At 37.6% G+C, this 22075-nt stretch overlaps 1 protein-coding gene across 4 annotated transcripts in view; it reads right to left on the bottom strand.

Annotated features, from left to right (window-relative positions):
- EBF1 (EBF transcription factor 1) overlaps nucleotides 1–22075 on the bottom strand; it is a 496283-nt gene that overhangs the window by 176146 nt on the left and 298062 nt on the right. For all 4 annotated transcript variants that reach the window (XM_042449790.1, XM_042449793.1, XM_042449791.1 and 1 more), the window contains exon 7: nucleotides 286–367. In XM_042449790.1, coding sequence (XP_042305724.1) covers nucleotides 286–367 — 82 coding nt within the window. The remainder of the gene's footprint in view (nucleotides 1–285; nucleotides 368–22075) is intronic.

Below are 22075 nucleotides of genomic sequence, written 5' to 3'. Positions count from 1 at the left end.
CTGAAACAGATCTAATAATTAGATTCTATTTTTCTGCTTAAGATCCCACAGGTTTGTTTTTTTTTTAAAAAACTTAATGTTTTAACACTTCTTTATTATTGTCGTCATTATTATTGGTTTCTGTTTCAATTTTGTCTATCAAGCTGCTCACAATAACAACAAATCACAATACGTATGTGCTCATTTTTTTTAAAAAAGCAAAATTTAACAGATCAACCAGATTACTTTGGCTGAAATTTTCCCCAGCCCACATCCTCAATCAGAAGCAGAAGAAGGCATACTGACCTGAAATCTCCGCATGTCTCGAGGGTTTCCTGCATTTTTTAAGCAGTTCTGGTTACATTTAAGAAAAAATTTCAAGAAGAACCTGTTGGGAAAGAGATATGATGTTTACTATATCAAATATTCATAACTTCCTAGTGATTTTTCTTATTGGACAAGCACTTAATAATTTTAAATTGTTTCTTAAAAACTGGTTCTCAAGAGAGAAAGGAGAGAAAAAGAATGAGGTAAATATGACAAAACATTTTAAAAATGGATTCCACCTTGTAGACCAGGCTAGAGATGGATACTAGTGTCTAAAACATTTAAGAATTTTTTATCTAGTACACCATCTGTTGCGATAATTAATATAAGTGATCATACATAAATACTTAATCTACACCAAAAGCGCATATTTTAAAAAACAGATTCGGGGGGAAATGTGTCATAGATTTACTCAGAGGTTCAACCAAATAAATGCTTGAAATTTTCATAGTTTCCTAAAGTAGGCATGGGTTTTTGTTCATGGTGTAACCCCAGTTTACCAGCAACACAATTCAGTTTCTTTCTACTTCTTTTTGCAAATGCACTCCAAATAGGTAATAATGAAATCCCACTACTGATGGTCCACATTGTTTTGTCACTCCCCCCCCCAAAAAAAATGTCCTACTGTCTTCTCACCTTGCTGTCTCCTCCACTCCACTCAATACAAGACTTCCCCACACCTCTTCCTGCCTCTGCTTTCTGCTTATAGATATGAGAAGGTGTTCTTACAGAAAGCAAAGGAGAATATTGCAATCAATGGGTGGGAATAAACTTGGCTGAGCATTGTGATGCAGAAAAAGCATTATTGTCATGTTCATCTTTACGTCTTCTACTTTTGCAAATTTGTTAGATCGACACAGCATGAGTACAGAGCTTTCTCCATCACCTGCATGGAGGGTGTTGGGTGCTATGGGCCACTTGGCAGTGTCAGTCATTACAATGATGTCATATGTTGCCACTACCATGCCACACTACAACAACTGTAATATTTGTGGGGCTGTTAGTGCAATGCTGCACCTCTGCCACATTGCAACTTCTCCAGTTTAGCAGTGGCTTCATGTTTTGAAAGATGTTTAATAGCCACCAAATGAATAGGTTTGTAAAATATATTTCTTTTTCTTCTTTCTGTTGCTTTCTGTTGGGGGTGGAGGTGTCTCAAATGAAGTGAATTGTGACTCACATAGGTTGATATACTGTGATGCTGTCATGTTGCTATGCCATTGTCCCACTAGATAAGATCAGATTGCTCTTGTTTGACTTTCCAAAATCATAATGCCAAATGGAGGGAAAGGGAGAAGAGGAGGTAGTAAAAGAAGGTGAACTCATAAAGTCACCACACTTGATATCAGATACTCCTCCCTGAAAGCAACACTTCATAGGTAGGGAACAGATACTAATGAAAAGCATTGTTTTCACTTGTTTTATTTTAAATTGCTTTGTTTATTGCAGCATAACAAAACTATGGTTAGTGATGGGAAACAAATTCAAACAAATTGGGATACAGAGTGCATCATCACAAATTGTCAGAAAGGAAGCATAATGTCCCAAGTACAAACAATACTCTACAGCATGACAATACCCCCATCTGTGTTTCCTTTTAAGACATTTGCAAGTAAGCCTGGGTTTCCTTTTAATTAGGTCTGTCAACTTATTAAAGGTTGCAGTCAATTAGCTGTGTTGCTTTTAACTGCTTAATCAATCAACTCACTGCTTAAAAGAAATATTACAGTTTCTCAATATAGGTTACATTCTAGGAGTCATCACTGAAGTTCATAGAAGAAATGTTATCACTTCTTTAACCAGTTTCAAAACTGAGTTGAAGACCATCCTGTTCAGAGAAGCATTCCCAGGCATTGCGTGACTATTATTTGTTATTTGATGTTTTTAATTTGTTGCCTGCTTTACTTTATTGAACACTTACCTATATGGTTATGTATTATTTATATGTATTATGCAATTATTTCTTAGACTGTATGCCATGGGCAGGTTTACTTTATCCATTTTATTGTTTGTTTGTACAGTGCTGTGTAAATCTACAGCGCAATATAAATAAGGCATATTAATAATAATAACAACATGATAGATTATGTTGCATATTTTCCCTTTCCCTCTCTTTTTTTGAGAGAGGGAAATTAACAGGGTGATTCAGTAAGCTCCATCCATGCTCATATGCAATCATAAACAATCATGTACACAATTAACTCTTCCCTATTTTCCCCATCAACAGACATTTAGTTGGAGTCTCTAAGGCAAGACTGTCTTTAAACAAGACTCACAAACTTCAACTGATATAGAATGCAAATGCTCCTATTACTAGGCTAGATCATCAGATATACCTGTAATGTACGTTGCCAGTGCATTTCCAAATACAATTCAAAATCTAGCTTTTCAGATTTAAAGTCCTAAATGGTTTGGTAGCAGATTATTTGAGGGAACATGCACATTCAAAGGAATCTGCCTGTATTTTAAGATCATCCTAAGAGGGACTATTACTGGCCTAATCAGTAAGGCTGGCAATTACCAGACATTGAAGATTATCACATTGCCTTTTTGCCGATCTGGGCATGGGTTGAGACCGGGCTAGGAACATGGGCTATTGCACAGCTCTGTGCCCAGATCATTACTATCCCATCCCCAATCGGAACATCTCCCATAATAGAACAAAAGCGTTTTTACCTTAGGACAGGAGAAGGATGAGATGGTAACAATCTAGGCACTGAGTTGTGCAATTGCCCATGTTCCCAGCCCACTCTCAGCCCATGCCCAGATTGGCAAAGGATGGCTAGAGTGATAATCTTCATAGTGGTGGCCCATACGCATGGAATTCTCCCCTATGTGAAACCCTTCAGCTGAAAAGGTTTTATGGAGTGTATGGCTGACTTTTGAAAACATCTTGTTGTTAATTGGCTTGTTTAGTAGTTTACTAGTTTGAAAAGTTTGTCGGATTGAAAAGTAACTACAAAATATATCAAACAAACCACATCAGGACATAAAATGTTGCAAGTGGAAGGCTTCTTATTTGCTTTCTACCAGCTGCAGGGATATAGTAAATTTCTATGGATGGCTATGCCAAGTGTATATCCCTATAGGTGATCAAAAGAAAGAAGCCTGATTTAGCCAACAGTTGTTGAGTACAAATGCTTCCATAAGCTAATAACATATACTTTAAAATACATTGCTATTTGCACATTACAAATGCTTGTATGCAACAGTTTTTGATTATTTTATTATGTTTTATCATGCAAAGATTAGCTCATTATTGCGTTATTGTTTACACATGTTGTATCTGCCCTGAAATCTTATTTGATGAAGGGTGGTACCAAAAGGATTTAAATAAAATAAAATCAACCAAATATTCTTAAACTAATACTGCACACTTCTAATCAGTCTGTAAATCACTATGAACAGAATGAAATGTATTACTTAAGCATGGGCAGTGATTAATGAGCACCAAATCGAATTAGTTGTGTCCATCAAAAAAATTGAAAGAAGCTGGGATTTAACTTTGTTCATGGTAGTTGCAAAATGCTTAAAAGCAGAATATTTCTAAGTCAACTATGCACAAATCAGTGAAGTAGTTCCATGACCCTGACACATTTCTTCAAGAAGGGAGGCTGTATTTTACAAGTCAGAGAGATAAAACTTGCAGAAAATGTTTTCCTCAGTGTTTTGCACCAATGGACCATAAAAACAAGAGCTCAGAGAGCATTTGGCTACAGATTGTGGGTTTTTTTCTTAAAAGTAAAAAAAAAAACCCACCACCATAGACTACTCTTGACTATAGTGGGAGAATCATTTAAAGCAATTCCAGCATAACTAGGAAAGTCATGACATATTTAGGATCATTGTTAAATCAACATGTACAGCCAGTTTACCTTGGACACAATCCATCAAGAACTTCTTGTGCACAAAAAATAAATGTTCCAGGAATAAATAGGAGCTGTGTGTAAGAATGTATCTGCAGCTCCCACACAGCTCCCATTCATGAAAAAGATTTAGTGTAAAGGCCTTTCTGACCAATTCTGCTTCTTATCTCAATTTTTAAAGAGGCAACAAAGCCTCTCAACATTCTCACAAACTGGGAATAAAAAGAAGCTTTTTAGGCAATCTGAAGTTTAATATAAATATCACCTCTCTTGTTGAGAAGGAGAGTAGTTCATGTAAAAAATTTAAAATGAATGACAAAACTTTTATCATCTTGGCCTAATTTGTTCTTGGGATCACACCCTTTCCCACTGGCAATATGTCAGCAAACATATCTATAATATACCTAGAAAGAGTGATTCATAAATCTGTGGTAAGTACAATATTAATTTTAAACAAATCTGTACATAGGTAGTGGTCTTAAATCCAGCCAGTTTTCCGCATCACTATGCTCACATGGAAATAAGAAAAAAATTAGCTAGTTTTGACCATTATTTTATTGTTTTCAATGGAACAATCACAATTAATTTTAACTGTATAGAGCAGTGCCTATAAATAGAGATTAGATAAGCATTCAAGAAAGGGAATCCCCTTCTCCAAGAGGGTAGGCTCTAATTTAAATCCAGGCCAGAGGGAGGGGCAAGACCTCAAGATTTTTCTAGTGTTTTACTTATTTAACTTGAAAAGCCTTATTCATTTTGGGATGAACAGAAGGAACAAGCAGGAGTCCTAGTTTTTAAACTCAACCTCACCCTAGGTAATGAATCATTTACAAAAAAACAAACTCAAAATGACAATATATTAGAGAGCGCAAATAAGCAACAGCCTTTTTGTCTTAGGAGAGGCTAAAAGCCTACTCTCCATTCCCTGGCAGGTAAAGAGCTTTGTATTTGACAGGTAACTAACTGATAATGTATTAAGATCTTTTAATGGGGGGGGCAGCTTGATGCACTTTTATTGTTATTGTTTTATTTTAAATGATTTAACATTTAACATGCAAAGTACTGATTTTTTGATATGGAAATTTATTTTTTAAAAACATTTTTACTATTAGATTTCTTTCAGTTCATGTTGTTATATGCCATCACCTCAACTCCCAACTTCTTGCAGATCTATTCAAGGGCTTTCTTGGCAAGAATTATTCATGGGAGATTTGTAATTCTTAGGTTGCAAGAATGTGACTTGCCCAAGGATACCCAGAGGATTTCCATGGCTGAGCAGAAATTTGAACCATGGTCTCTTAGAGTCCTAGTCCACCATTCAGACCATCACACCATACTGCTCTTAACTCATGTACCTTATTTTAATTTATGTTATCTGTCTTGGGACTCATTTGGGAGAAAGACAAGGTAAATATGAAATGAAATGAAATCATACTAATCTAGCTGACACGTCTCAGATGTTCATGCCACTAGAAATTACTCTTTTGAGGATCTTCCTTTTCACTGCAATACTAATACCATTATTCTTTATTAAGAACAAATGGAATCAGAAACTAGTGTGAAAAATGTTTACACCCCCTGCCAATACCTCTTTAATGTAATTAAAATACCAGACAATGCTAAGAAAGTGAGTTCAAATGGCATGTTGTCATCTGTGCACTCAAGACAATAAGAATATTTTGCCAATATGTGGGGACACCCACTGGATCTAAAACAGCTGAAAGGGAGATGGGAGGGATTTGTTTGTTTACAGTAAATTAAAGAGAGGCATAAGTTACAGCACTGTGCCATCAAGCAAAGACTGGCATCCAATAACTGGCACTAAATGTTTGTGTGAGATGAGGGAGGGGTGAGTTTTCTAAGTCTCTAATGGCCAGCTGTGACAGCTTGACTCTGAATGTGTAGAAAGAACTGTCAGCAGAAATCCTGGCATCTAGAATCCAGACAACTGTTTGCCACCAAGCGGTGGTTTGTACTTATGCCAAAATGAATTTTGAGAGACAAGCAAACAAGACATTAATTATAGCAAAGGAAACATGAAATGCGAGGGGAACATCAAGGAGGGGGATGAGTTCAGGATCTCACATTTTGAGGATGAGCGCTTGATGGCTGTCCTGTCAACAGTTCATCATTTAGCTCGCCAGCTATGAAGGGCATGGACATTAGATCCCTCTTGCCCTAAGCTGGCCCTGCAATGTGGAATGCTGGCAGAATCCTGAGATCTCTCTCCTGCTTGCTGAAATGAAACGCCCAGCCATCTGTTGGGAGGCAATGATTTCCCCGTCAACTGATGCCTGCTCAGAGCCTTCAGCAGGCCCTTATGTGGCAAAGTCTCTCAGAAGCCCTTATTCTTTAGGGAAAAGACTACTTTGCCCCAGAGATTTGCTGCAGAATTCTTCAGAGTTTTCCAGAATGTAGGAGCCAAGCAGCTGGCCATTTTGGCCTGCCCTTCCCTAAAGGAATAGATTACCAAGAAGTGGGAGGAGAGAGGACACACACAGAGAGAGATGTAATAGTTTAAAATATCTTTAATCAGAAACAGGAGTGTGTTTTCAAACAGCCTGTGTAAATGCAGAAAAGTTTCATCATGCTAACTCTATAAGGTGTTCATGAATGTCAGGAGCATGTGGACAGAATGGTCAAAATGTTCATTCCAAACAGGGAAAGGTCCAATATAGTCCCATTTTACTTTCCAACGTTCCTGGTTTCCACCCACATCAGACCAATGAGGGTCAAAAGGGAGTAGAAAAATGTAACAGAACAAAATAAATAAAGAAATAAATAAATAAGGGAGGAGCAACCTCTTCAATGTGAGCTGATTGGGTGAAACGATAACAGGTCGTGCGATAGCATATTAATGTGGATAGGAAAAGAAAGTCACCCTCCTCTGTAAATAAATGCCCTAGCTTCAGTGCTAAGTTTCAGTCTAAACAAACACTATGCCAAGATTTATGAGCTACAAGCAGTTTGGTGTCAAAGGGTAGTGAAGGTGGCCAAGAGTTTGATTTTGCAAAAATAGAAAGCCTTGTAAAGGTCCAAATATAGTCTTGTGACCTCTCATCTCTTTGCAGTTAATGAAAAGAGAGAATGGAATTAAGATTTAAGGTACTTAGCTGGGCTTCCTATAGCTCAGTGGTTCTCAACAGTGGAATGGGACCTCTAAGGAGGGAATGAAAGTTGCTCAAGGGAGGCATGAGACTTGGAGGCCCTGATTCCTATTCCTCTTCCTAAATCTTTTATTGCAAAATTTACACATGCATTGAATTAAATATTGATTTTACCCAAATAAAACTGTTCTAATTAGAATGATATCATTTCCTTATAAAACGTTAAAATATTAATATACTTGAATGTGCAAATGAAAATACACTAAATAAACACAATATTTGTATTCATATACTACGTTGAGGGTGAAGGCACAATACCCACATGTAGATGTAAAGGTGGTCTCAAGGGTAAAAAGTTTGAGTAGCACTGCTTTAGCTTTTTGAGGTGTGTAAAGATGAGGTTCTGCTAATCTGACAGTATCAGGGGAGATATTCAGAAACTTCTCCTCCTACTTCCCTTCATTTTATTTTATTTTTCTATTTTTCTCGCTTTCACTTCACTCTTCTGTTTTGTTATCCTCGAGTGGGATTTGAACCTTGATCTTCAGAGTCTAAGGGGTGTGGCATTTAGATGCTGCAGGCCTGCAAAATGTCTTCCAGTCACCCAGCTGTTTAGACATGGGCAGTCTCAAGACGCTCCAGTAGCGCACCGTTTATATGCTTCAAGCTGCTGCAGGGTGGTAAGGAGTGGATCTTTGCTGCTCCTTTTTCACCTGGCTTTAAGGTGGATTGGGCCTGTGGTATGTGCTTGCCTTGGACCCAATCCAGCTTTAGTGGGGGCTGCTTGAAGCAATGCCTTTGGTGTGGTCTGTTCTGCTCCATAGTCTAACACCCAAACCAGTACACCATGATGGCCCTCTCCTTTGCTACACTTCCTCATATGTTTTTCATCAGTTTGTGCAAGTTGTCACTCCAACAGCTGGAAGTTGTTCTGCCCCTGAAAATACTAAATGTTGAAATTTAGGGCAAAAACTGTCCACCTTTCCCTTTTTAACCAATTCCTAGTGCAACAAATATTTTCCACTGTACCATCATATGTGCAAACCTGAGGTCACATGAAACCCCTTGTTTACAAATTATCAACAGAAGGCTTACATAAATATTTAGTGAGAAATAGAGAATGGAAAAGCTTCATTCATCTACATGTTCACAGATGGTCTGTGGCTGTCTCTTAAATATATAGCTATTATTAGCTATTGTCTATGACAAACTGAGAAAGGAAAATAATTCTTTAGAACAGAAGTTGTACATCACGGTGCCTACAAACCACTTGCTGGCTTGGCCATTGGCAAGCTCTCTGTCTTATAGTCCAATCATTTGTTTGTTTACTAAATTTAATGAGATTTAGTCCAAGTTCAGACATACCAATCTAATGTCAAATCAGTTATGACTACTGACTCAGAAATAACCAGTGTGCTCTACTATACCCTCTGTTTCAGCACTGAGACTGTGGTTTTCTAAGATGGGTTTCCTACAACATCCAAACCAGGAAACAATACCTTTTATTCTCATTAACTACAGGATTTGAAGCCATATTGGTAAACAAGGATCAAACCAACATTTCACAGTTTGAATAGGGGAAGGATGAGGAAGGAATTCATGGAAACATATCTTGTTCCTAGGCCAAGAAACCAAATATCACCAGCCCAAGTTTGCTATGTCTGAACAAAGATACACATGATTAGTCATCCTATAGTTAATTATTGTTGGAATTACAAACTGTGTTCCTCCCACTTCAGGACATTTCTGTCAGTAAGGTGGCCTGCATACAGCCTAGCTTCCTATACAAGCCAAACTGAATAAGCACCATTATTTTGTATGAGATGAAGCAAAGTGGTTACATTTGGAAGGAAAAACTTCCTTTTACATCCTATTGATAATGTAGTGGTGACTCATTCTCCAAGCATGGACTGCTCAGTCATATGCTCAACAGTTGAGAAGGCTAGAGGCTGCTAGGATGGCTGATATGGAAAGGGTGATTGTGTACTTTAAATGTCCTTATGTAGATAGTTGAGAAGGATTCTGTACATTTTGCATACCATGGTCTTCTCTGTAGAAGGAGGATATGCTTCTCTAGCAGCTCAGAGTGGATGAGAAACTTAATTGATATATATTCCCTGGCTATTTTGGAGCTATTTGAAAAGAGGCTGCAGTAAGAAGATGCTGGAATTAGTGTATTGTGTTGCTTAACAACTGGTACACAGCCCATTTCCCAGACTAACAAAATGGCTGTGCAGGGACTGAAGCATATGTACACTAGGAAGAAACACTAATAGAGTAATTAATTAAGAGAATGAAGTTGCTAAATTGTCCACTGTTTGACCCTGACTATACTTGGAATCAGTCGTCTTTTTCCTGGCTAGCACTTACAAGAAATGCCTTGGATAAGGAAGGAGATAAGAACAAGACATTTCAAACTGTTTTATTAACTTGCTAGTGAAGGCCACAAGTAAATGTTGTAGATATAAATAATGTTTATTTCAACACTGCAAATAGTGGTAAAGAACCTTTCTAATCACTGAGGCAAAAGCTAGTCTTGCCCAGAGGCTGCCTTCAACTACTCACAGCCCATTTCACCAAAGTTTTCACATTGCTTTTCTATAGGCCTCAGTGTATTTTGTGCAGTGGAGCAAAGCACATCAATTTTTAATCTTTGCAGTTTCTCTGTTCTGACTTCCTTAGTTTCTTACTTTCAAGACTTACAACACTTCACAGAAATTCTGCCCATTTTAAAAGTGTGCCAGAGTTATGTTGCCATTCTCTTCTAAGTGGATGACATTCCCACAGAAATCATTGGGCTTTCCAGAGGAAAGAGGCCACACAACATATTAATGCTGTACACAAAGGCAGAGCATTACAAAAGAAGATATCTAAAACAGTTCAAAGGTAAGACTGAGTCTTGCTTTCCATGGTCTGCTTTTTAGTGATATTTCTCTCAAGAGGAATATGGATATTTTGTTTCAAGATGTAGCAGCCAATGGTAAGGATGGTAGAAAATAAAAGTATGATACTCCCTATTTTCTACTTCTAATGAACTGTTAGTCTGAATAGCAGCCTCCATGACGTGGTGAGTGGAGCTCTAGAAGGGCTTCTCAGGACACATAAGCAGTTGTCATGGGAAAGAAAGAGTCAGAAAGACACATTATCTTAAGAGGAATTCTATTTGTAGTTTACTGTATGAAATTAAATTCTTATGGTTGTCATGCCCCTCCATGATTAGCAGCATGGCAGAATAGATCCAGAAATAAACAAACATTCTTGAAAATATTGCACACTGCCCAATATTTCTACAGATCAATAGTGGCTGGTAGCTTCCATGTCAGTGGGGTAGAATAGTCACTTAAAGTTATAGAACGGGACCATAAAAGATGCTTCAAATATGTTCAGAACACTAGATAACTCCTTTAAACTTTGGACAGCTCTTTTAAAGACTAATATGAACAGCAGATTCACCATTCCATTCATACAGAAGCCATCAGCTGCTATTACCACAAATTATAGAAAGTTACAATTCTCAACTTCAAGATGACTTACAAATTTTGGTTTTCTACTGTCATAGAATCATAGAATCAGAAGAGACCACAAGGGTCATCCAGTCCAACCCCATTCTGCCATGCAGGAAATCACAATCAAAACATCCCTGACAGATGGCCATCAAGCCTCTGTTTAAAGACCTCTAAGGAAGGAGACACCACTACACTCCGATGGAATGTGGTAGTAGTTTTTTCTTTTGGAAGAATGAGTACTTAGGCCCTTTATTTGATGGACACAATGAGCAGGTTAAAAGGAAGCAAACACACTCAAAAACTATAAACCTGCCCTTACAACAATTCTGGAGCATGCAAAAGGATCTTGAAGTACCTTTGAGGCTCACTGAAAGAGAGATGTTGGTAGCATGAGATTTTGTAGGCTTGAGTATACTTTCTCAGATGCATGCTATCAACGTCTCTCTTTCAGTTAGTCTCAAAGGTGCTATAATATACCTTTGCATACTGATTTTACAGACTAACAAGGCTATATCTTTGAACAATTCTAGAGAAAAGGGAGGTTTACAATAATATATACATAGAACTAGACACACAATATGAAATATTTAAGCTTATACTCATTATTTAATGTTGATTTCACAGTGACATAGGAAGGCAGGGTCATTCGTTTTACCATCGTACACTTGAGGGGTAGAAAATTCAAGCCATGCTTTCCTTCTCCTGCTTTGTAGCTGGAAGGAATTAAGAAGTCATTGCTTTAGCAAAGATGGTGACAGGCCTCTCCAGAATCAGAGTACTTTATTATCACATTGGTACAAGGAAAAGTCACATAATTAACAGAATTTATCCTCATTTATTCAGTAAAAGCACTAATATTCAATCAATCTGCCTCTTTTTAATTAATTTCCTTTTCACTATTTTTTTTCTTGCTTGACCCCTCAAGTACTAGAGTACAGAATGTGTGAAGTCTCCTTTTTAAAATTCCACTTACAATGCTAGACACTATTCATCCAAATATGCATAAAAATGGCATTGGAGTCTGCCACAGCTCACAAGCTGCCACTGGGCTGGCAGCCATGCTGGTATTACAATTTTGATAGAAGAACCTCTATTAGGTGATGACATATAACAGAATTGCATCAATTGTAATATGACACTGACATGCAAGTGGTTGAACTGCACTTTCAGAACCACAAACAGCTATGAACATCAGCAGCAATTAAGCTTGACAACATATTCAAGCATAGCCATGTTGGTCATATAGCAAAGTACAATAACATCCAAAATCCACAAAACAATGATACCTTTATAGTACCAACCAAAATGCATAAAATACATGATGCAAGCTTTCAAAGCTCCATTGGCTTCCTCATCTGGTGAAGGTGTGAAAAATCATACAGAAGAAAGAATATATATATATATATATATATATATTGTGAATTTTCAGTTGGCAAAATAAAGATATCAACTGTCTGTGGATTTTGGATGTGATTGTACCTAACTTAGAGTTAACACATGGGAGTAGAAAGAGTTTGAAAATGGGATGATAGCATTTAGAAGGGCGAGAAACTGTCTGTACCACTTATGTTTAAAACAATTTTAAAACACCATATCCTACCCATATGGTTTTAAAAACAACACACACACAAAATACCCTACCAGAGCACGAAGAAAGCAGAGATTTCAACATGATGTGCATTGCTAGCTGTTCATTTGCAGAGTATCCTCTTCTTGTAAGGAAGCATTAAAAGCAATCTGCAATCTGCAGCATGAAATAATATAGTCCATTCCACTTTTAAACCATAGCTCCTTATCAAAACAATTGCCTAGGACCAATATATTGCAAGTAATAGCCAAGTATGGATTTGACTTTTCTGACTCCATACATTTCGGCCTCTCATTTTTAACTGGTGCCATGTTTCTTTTTAAAGTGGAGCAATATGAATCATGCAAAGATAACTTCCGCTGCAAATTATTCAGGCATTTTTATTTTTGTTTGAGTGATTGATGGTTTTTATTTCTGTATAAACAGTCCAGATCAAATCTATTAAATCCATTACAGTCCAGTAGTGATACATATACATCTGACAAACCCAAAGGTATCTTAATGAAATTTTGTGAATAACATACAAAAAATGCTACAATAATCAGCATAAAACATATTTTTGTACTGATACATGCTTTTTAGTTATTTCCCTCAAAGTAACACCTACTTAATGTGACCTATTCTGATATGTAATGCATGTTCCTGCAATTAGTCACTTATAAGAAAGTAATGACTTGTAATCCAGCATTATGTATTCTGTGTTGCTGCTCTGAAAGCAGAGTTGGGCCACACTGCTGGTATATGGAAAGAATAGAGAAAGTGAAACCCTGGGACCAATTGTAGCCCCAATTGTATTGACAGCTCAATAATATGTTGTGTCCCCACTTGCTTCTCCTGGACTGGTTTTTCTTTTTCTTGCAAAAAATTATTAATACTAAGAGAGTGAATTGTCAGCTCGGGAAGCCTCCAGCAGCAGTGATTCATCCTTTTCAATTAGTCACAGTGCAACCATGCACCATTTAACATTAAAGAAAAACATGTTCAAAACCAGAAGTTGGATCTCTGGCCACATCTAGGGGTTTTCCCTATTTTTTGATGTTACTTTTTGTAACAGCTTCCAAAATTTCCAGGGGCAGAAAACTGGACTCCAGACTTACGAGGTTGCTTACCCCAGTAGACAGGAATAACACATTTTTTGTCTGTTGGAGCACACATTTCACTTATAAACACTTATAACTTATAACCGAGTGTCACACTGGTTAAAAGCAAAACCACTCAAAATTCACAGACTATCACATCTAAAATTTTAATTGCATAAACAAATAAATAAGATGAAAAATGTTGCCTGTTGCTGCAGCACTTGAAAAGCAGTGGTTTTATTTTGGAATCACAGGTATGTAACCTAGCACTATATGCAGATGTTCCAGTGCAAACTGTGACATTGCAAAAAATGTGTACACTTACACACAGAGACACACACAGACATGCACATACAGAGTTGTCTTCAAAAGGTGCTTCTGTTTAGTGATGCTTTTCATTTTGCAAAGAATCCTGAAAACTAATCCATAGTACAAACTTTAAAATGGGAGGGTCAGATTTTATTTACCCTCTCCCCAAAAACCCACCCCTACACAGATGTCCAAGCTCTTCAAAAATACTCTGCTGAGAATTTAGCAAACTTTTTTCAATGTTTGTTGAGTGGGATATGAAATAATTGGAAACAAAATTTATCCACATCCAAGTGACATTTTGATGGTTTGAGTTATCGACCCCTCCCTTGTCACTATGTATTTATTCCAATTTAAAATCACTTGCTTTACATACTTTTTCTCCCTCGACACCATTTTGATCTGCTTGTGATTAACCAAATAAGCCCATAGGAAATAATGAGGGGAAAGTTTCAGAAAAAGAAGAAAGAATACATATTTTTGGTTTTATGTTCCAGAACAGATATGTAGTCAAATTTCTCCATCTCCATAGAACAATGTGCACTAAACCTGATGCTTGGGAGACCCTGCTGTCTTCAAACAAAAGGTATCTGAAACAACATTCAAGCCATGAACTGTATATAAAGTAGGTGAAGGGCCTTCCCAGCACCAATGAAAACATGGCAAGCTCCTCTTATTGTTAATTGCTCATTCTAAATAAGTTTCTGAGATATAACATTTGTCATTCAGTTGTCACAGATATCCAGGACATCTTTACCAGTCAAGAAAAACTTTTCACAAGTGTGTGACTTTGGTAAAACACAAGGACTTTTAAAACTCTCTTTGATACTAAAAACAAACAAGCACCTAGCTCATGTTCCAAAATATGAATTTTTGCATTTATATCCCACCCCAATGTGTAACAATTCACAACTCTACCAGCTCCTAAAATAGGGCAGCATTCATTTCTAATTGCTTCTAATAGTCTTCTACTATTTCATTTCAGTCAGCACCAGGGACCAGTCACCTTTTGCCAACGTATGCATTGTGTCTCTTCCAGTGATATGCAGTCATGTCTGCAAGCAAAAGTCTTTCAACTTACAACTTCTACATCGCTGTCATTATTTGCTTCCACATTCTACACATAGCTAAAGTTAAAGGCCTCTTGGCTTCAGCTGTTCCACTGTGTCAGTACCAGAGAGAGTGTGAGATGCATTCCAGAGACTGGGGATTAACCTCTGGGATGACACTCTGTTTCAGCCTTAGCCACACTAAATCCTCACCAAAGCTGTAACAGCCATGGCTGATTTAGAACCTAAACTGTAAATCTTCTCTTCACACTGTCTTTCTAAAAGGATGAGTGGAAAGATTTCCCTGCCAACCAATTGAGGTACTTTACATAAAGAGACCTGCAGGTGTCAATGTGAAGAAGCATTGGGACATCTTTGTGCAGACAAATCTTTCCGTATGTATATAAAGAGTGACAGTTTAGAACAAGGGAGCATATCTGTTTTCTAAAAGCTAATTTCTCCCTGTTTCAGAAGAATGTTAATGCCATGCATGAAATCAGAATATCCTAATGAAAGTCTGCTGGGTATGGGTGTGAGTGATGCCACACTTTCTGTACAAGTTGAGTATTCATTATCTGGAAAATCAAAATGCAAAATACTGCAAAATCCAAAACTGTCCGCATGGGTGCCTAAGACAGTGAGTTGGGTTCCCTCTCTAAGATATTTCATTATGCATATACAAATATTTCAAAATCCAAAAAATAAATAAAATAAATAAATCTAAAATCCAAAACCCTTCTAGTCTCAAGCATTTTGGATAAGGGAGAATCAACCTGTATATTTAATACTGATAGCACGGTGTACTACAATAAAGAAGATATCTTTCTTTGCTCACCTTGTTCAGAGAGCTTCCTGGAGAAGATATAGTATATATGACACATCCATTGTACCATTTATCTATGAGCAATTCAAATTAAGGGCCAGAGAATGCTTCCCCCACCATTATTGAAATTCTCATTCAAAATATTAAAACAATCCTATATTAAAAAGGTGCTCAAAGGTCAATCAATCAGGTAAATCCAAGTCAGTATGTTTATTTAATAGCCGGAAGGCCGTTTCAAAATACTCAAAACATAGTAATACAAGCAATGGCACACACACATATATAAAATGTTAATATAGTGCACTAAGTACAATATACCACAATATAATATAGATACATATGAATAGCCTAAACATGCACAGCTTATATACAGACTATACAAATCTAAATAAAAATATACAATATGTACAGAAAGATATACAAATAAACAGGTAAGAATAAAAATGTTAAAACAATCAAACAGTAATGTGTAAGATAATTAGCATGAGAAGTAAAATAGAATTAAAATGGGAAGTAGAAATAACATTAAACATGTCTCTATGGATTTGGCCTGAAAATTTGAATCAAATGCTCATAATACTGGATTCTTTTTAAAAGACAAATGAAATTCAAATTCAAAGAGCAAAGCATCCCATGATCCATATCACAGAGCTGATCAGAGTATAAACTGGGGGTTATGGGCACTGCCCCTTGAGTTGCTTTGAGGGAAAGTGGCATTAAAATAAATAAAATGTTAAAACTTTTGTATTAATTCGAGTCTTCAGGACTCCCAAACCAAACTACCGTAAATGGAATTGCAGTTGTACATAATACTATTGATCCATCTATAGAGGAAAATCTTGCATCCAACTGTAGAGCCTGCAAGTTTATCTCAGTGCCTGGTCAAAAGTTAGATGCCATTTGATAGGCTCCAGTTATACATCATAATCCTGTTGTTGCTGCATGCTTGTAAAGGGGGGGGGGGGCAAGAGGGGAAAAGGCCAGGGATGCTGCAACTATTAAAGTAGTAAGGCACTGGAGAAATAGACTATTCAGAGATTTTGTCTGCCTCCCCTCCCCATGACTCTGGAAAAGTGCAACTAGTGGGCCACAGTCTCTGCCTTAGTTTTCCCAAAATGCAATACTCTGGAAATGCCATAATTCTTTGGCACTATAGCTTCTTCTTTTTTTTAATGACTGCCACAAATGACTGTAGCAACTGCTGCTGTTTTTCATCCAAAATGTCATAAAATTAAGGACATTTTGTGACACTTCACGTTTAAAAAGTTAAGGTGGCAGCAACAACCCCTGCAGGGCTGGAGCATAGGCCTCAGAAATATCACCACTGAAGTGAATTCCAGACTATCACAGAAACTGTTGATGATGCCAGATCTCTTTTGTGTGAATCTTTCAAAAAGACCCAAGCTCTGCCTTGCTTCTCCTAAATGAAGGAACAAACTCCAGTTTTGCAGCATCCTAACGCTTCTGTTTTGTTTTGTTTTCTCCCCAGAGAAGAATTCTAGTAGTTTGCTGTCCTATTTCTTTTCCTATTTGGTTCAATGCCTGGGGGAAAAAAACAAGCAGCTATAAGCATTGAGTATGCAGAGAGCTGTATGGGTCACTCCACAGTGAGTTCTGTGCCTGTCAGGCCCGCAGCTGTAAGGCACACCTATTCCTGGTTCTTTCCCTTTCCTGCCTCTCCCTTTGCTACAACATCACAGCATGAAAGAGGCAGAGAGAATGCCACAAATGCTGGGTGCTAGGCACTACTCTTGCCAGACCACCTCAGGGCTGTTCTGCAGCAGCAAGACTTTGCCGTGCCTTTCTTTTCTCAGTCTCACATGGATCCTCTTTCCCTCTGCTCCTCACACTTCAGGTTTTAGCTCCCTAAAGGGATGCATGAAGGAAAAGTTCAAGAGGCTCAAATCCTCCATGCTTTCTTAAAGGCATAAAAATAGTTCTAAGCAGTGGTTCCCCCATTGTTCTGAGGCACTTAGAGAATAAAAACTTTGACTTCCTTTGCAGCAGGGAGCCTTGGCAATGAGGATGGAATCTAGCATGTGGTTACTATTTTAAGGACTGCAAGGAAAGGGCTGTATGAGTAAAGGCCAAAGTGCCTCATCCGAGCAGTGTGTGTATAGTCATAGTGAAGCAGCAGGGAAACATGTCTCTATTCCTGTTTTAAAAGAATGGCTAAGTTCCACACGTTGTTCGCTGTTTTTCTCTGTGGTAACTTTTTCTCCTCCCTCCCAAGAAGCATTAAAAAAATCTTGGAGGAGAGGGAAGCTGTATATTATTCTTACAAGCTGTTGTTCAGAGGGTGTTCAGAGGGTGTGGTGTTTTGCAGCTGGTCTCCCGCCCCACTGTCTCTTTTGGCACTTTGTTGGTCAAGTGATGACATCTTAAGTTGTTCTGGATTCAGTACATATTACATATGTTGCAGGCACATGTCATTTTTACAGTAACAAGACACTGGGAGAGTTTAATTAGTCATCTCAGAAAGAACATCTGGAAGTGTCCCATCTGGGTTCTCCAGTGAAGCTAGGGGGAAAAAAGAAATCTGTCCACACTGCTGTCTGCAATTCAGATGCAGTCTTAGTAGTCATGGTCAAAGAATAGTGTCATTCTTTCAGACCTAAGGCACACCAAGATTGCAGCACAAGCTTACTTCTGTTTTGAAAGGATCTTGAGGTGAGTCAAGTCCAACCACACCTCCAGCAAGTATTTAAGGCTGGCACCCAAAGATCAAAATCATATAAGAGCATCTTTCTGGGAACATAAATGCAGTCATAATAAATGAAGTAACTAATCCATTAGCTGCTTCTGTATGACATCCTAAATTAACTGCCTGAATATTAGAGCCAATCCTCAGGAGTTCATCCCCCTTCAAAAGATGGCTGTGTGCATGCACAGTTAAGGATGAAATTGCATGGTAGTGTAACACAAACAAGAATTGCAGATAGCACTTGTCAGCTGTAAGCCATAAAAAGAGTATGATAGTGGACAATCCTAAAGCAAGGACATAATTAATTAAAATTACAGTGGTATTTTCTCACTGAAATAGTAACTTAATCTGAACTGCCATTATGCTAGGAAGCATTAAGACAAGCAGTACATTGATTCTTGACATGCATATTTTCTGGCCAGAGGAATTCTGGATCCAAAATATTTTGCATTTGATTCTCCTAAAGCCCTCCGAACTCCCCATTTTTTTTACATGTACAACAAAACACTGATATTAAGCAAAATGTCACAGCTTTAGGCTAAATTATATAGGATGGCGAACACTCAATAACAACAAGAAAAAAACTCTCCTGAATGGAACTGATGCAACATCACTTCCACTTGCTAAAAATTGAAGCTGTGATGGTGCATTGCAGGTCTTTGCAGCTCTGGAGTAGCCTGAAATATGATACTGCAGACTAACAGGGTCTAATCTAGAGCCTGCCCACTCCTACTCTAAGGCATAACTAAATTACATTATGATTGTTTTGTAATGAAGAATTTCACTTTTTCATTACAGCTGTCATTATTTTACTTATTTTTATACTTACAAGACACATGTGTATATACTATTTAGGTGTGCTTTGAATCACAGAATGGTTTTAGCCATTCTCATTTTTAAAAAAAGGATAACAAAAAAGGGGAAAAAACAGTTGAATATTTTCAACATTTTAATGACAAATAACTTTTTTTTGGGGGGGGGGGACATTTGAATCTGAAACCAGTTCCCAGAAGCAGATGAAAGGCCCTCCCTCCATCCCAGCTGCCACTGTCCTGATGTCAGAGGGAGAGAAGAATTACCAGTATCTGCTGGACGTTATCCTCTCCCACACTGCCACCCCCTTTTCCTTTTGTCTCATGTCTTAACTAGATTGCAAGCCTGGTGGCAGGGAACTGTTCTGTTGTTCTTTTACTTGTAAAGCGCCATATACAAAAATGATGATGATGATGATGTGTGTGTGTGTGTGTGTGTGTGTGTGTCATCCAAGATCTACTTTTATTTAGAAAAATAACTTCTCTGTGAAGGAGACAACCTCCATTGGAAGCAGTATGCACAGCCTTGACTGCATTAATGGGATACTCCTCATCTGAGAAGGGTATCTAAGGCTGGCACCTGAAGAGTATGTGTGTGATGTAGTCCAATTTTGTCTTCCCTCTACAATCCATTATGTCCCATTAGAAGTTTTTCCGAGGTTTGGTAGAATCTCCAAGACAGTATAGAAAGCAATGTGCAAAGGAAAGGGGAAACGGGTAAAAATTCCCTCCCTTTCCTACTTCCTCCAGCAGGACTGCCTACTGGATTTATGAATGAAAAGAACCCTTCAGTTTACAGGAGAGATATTCTTAACCCAGCTGCAAAGATATAATTTATCATTACACTGATATATTATCCTTCAGTATATTCCTAGGTAAGATGTCAGTAAAACAACGAAAAGAATACAAACTGGGGTGGGAGAGGGGCATTGTAACCTATGCATGCTTTGATTATTATGGGTTCATCTGTTGTTGGGATGGAACAAAAGTTCATATATTTCCTCACTGGGATTGAATTTGGAGTTCCTGACCTCTCTAGAAGCTTAGGTCTAATTTGCACTACAGAAATAATGCAATTTGTCTCCACTTTACCAGCCATGGCTCAGTGCTATGGAATTCTGAGATTTGTACAGAGAGCTCTAGTGTCATAACAGACTACAAATCCCAGGATACCATAGCATTGATCCATGGCAGTTAAAGCAGTGTCAAGCTGCATTATTTCTGCAGTGAAGATCCAGCCTTAGGTAGGAATCAAAATGGCATGTATTTTTTTTTTGTTCCAAGCAAAATATAAACTGCAGTTTTAAGATCTATGCAAGTCCCTGTAAAACTGTACAATTCACAGTCATTTCTACTATACACAAAAGTTCATAAGAAAAAAAAATGCCTTAATCCACCTTCATTGTTTTTCACTATATATTTAGGGAAAGTGCCAAAAATGCAAAATCAAATTGCACATTACACCTTTATACAAACAATGTAGTGAAATGTTTGATGTTGTGGTTGCAACCTTTGCTGATATGATGGCTGCTGCAACCCAAATATTATGTGGCAGAGGAGAAAACATGGACCAACTGAAGGTGCAGACACATGTGGTTCTGTTGTGCAACACTGCTAGATTTTGCATGTTTTTGTTGAGCAAAATTTTTGTTGTACTACATTGGTTTTCTATGTTAAAAACAACAATATTTCAAAATAAAAAAGATCCAGAACAGTAATATTGTGCAAAATCAGCAATGCATGAAAATAGCCATGTTGTTTTGTTGTGCAACTTTTGTGTTTTTTAATGTAGAAAACAGCAATATTGCACAACAAAAATATTATGTAAAATCAATACAATACTGCACAAAAACCAGATGTGTGGTTTCATTGTGCAACGCTGGTACTTTATGCCCAATATTTTTTTGTTGTGAAACATTTTTAAAAAAGCAATCTTGCACAAAACTCATGTGGCTACCCAAAAGCAAACCTTTCCATTCCAAAAGCTGCACAGTTTTCAAGGACACTGTGCAGTTTTCAGGAGGACCCGTGTTTTTTCCAGAAAACTGTGCAATTTTCTGGCCAAGCTGTCCAGCTCCTGTGGAAAAGCTGCAGTTTCTCATCGTTGATGGGGAAGAGTGACTCCTGAGTATTTTGAAACCAAAGGACAAAAAAACCCACACCCCTCTGTTTCATTGTTCTTGGTATCTGTTGGGACTTGAAGACCTCAAGATTTACCATCCTTACTTTATTGAATTTATAAAGCTTTGAAACTGATTGCATGATGTCATTAAGTTCTAAACACAATGAAATATAAAAATGTTTCAAATAAATAAAAGATAAACAAACAAATCATGGCTTTTAAAAAAAATCACTTACCCTCAAAATAAGAAAACACAAACATTCTAAATAATAACCCCATTGGCTTGAGAGTATTACAAATTCTGACCAGGCTATTTCCCTCATTACTTCTTTGATAATCACTATACCGCCAACTGACTGAGAGCAAGGAAAATCAACAAAAATTTACAGCTGAGCCTCTTTAGAAAAACCCTGACAAAAATTAATTCACCCTTAATGTAAACTTAATCAGGCAGCTCCATCCGAAACCTTTCTACTAGGAACTCAAGTCAGAAAGCATCAATACTGAAATGTCAAGAGCCGGGTGGGTTCTTGGTTATTTTGCTGATTCTGACAGTCTGAACCAAGTCTCAATGAAAGGGTTATTTATTAAGACTCTAATTGCACAATAATTAACCTAGCCTCTAAAGTATGTGAGTTTATCTATAAATGTTTAAGTGTAGCAAGTAGGCTGTCAAAGCAGTTTAACTCAGTAACTGCCAAAACAATGGAAATATAGGTGTCATCTTCTGTACTTTGCTCTGTGATGTAAATCAAGATGTCTTCATAACATGGGATTCAGGGTCTAGACAAACAAAAGGCATTG

The sequence above is a fragment of the Sceloporus undulatus genome, chromosome 2, assembly GCF_019175285.1.
Source record: "Sceloporus undulatus isolate JIND9_A2432 ecotype Alabama chromosome 2, SceUnd_v1.1, whole genome shotgun sequence".
Lineage (NCBI taxonomy): Eukaryota > Metazoa > Chordata > Lepidosauria > Squamata > Phrynosomatidae > Sceloporus > Sceloporus undulatus.
This window is presented reverse-complemented; position numbering and strand designations above follow the sequence as displayed.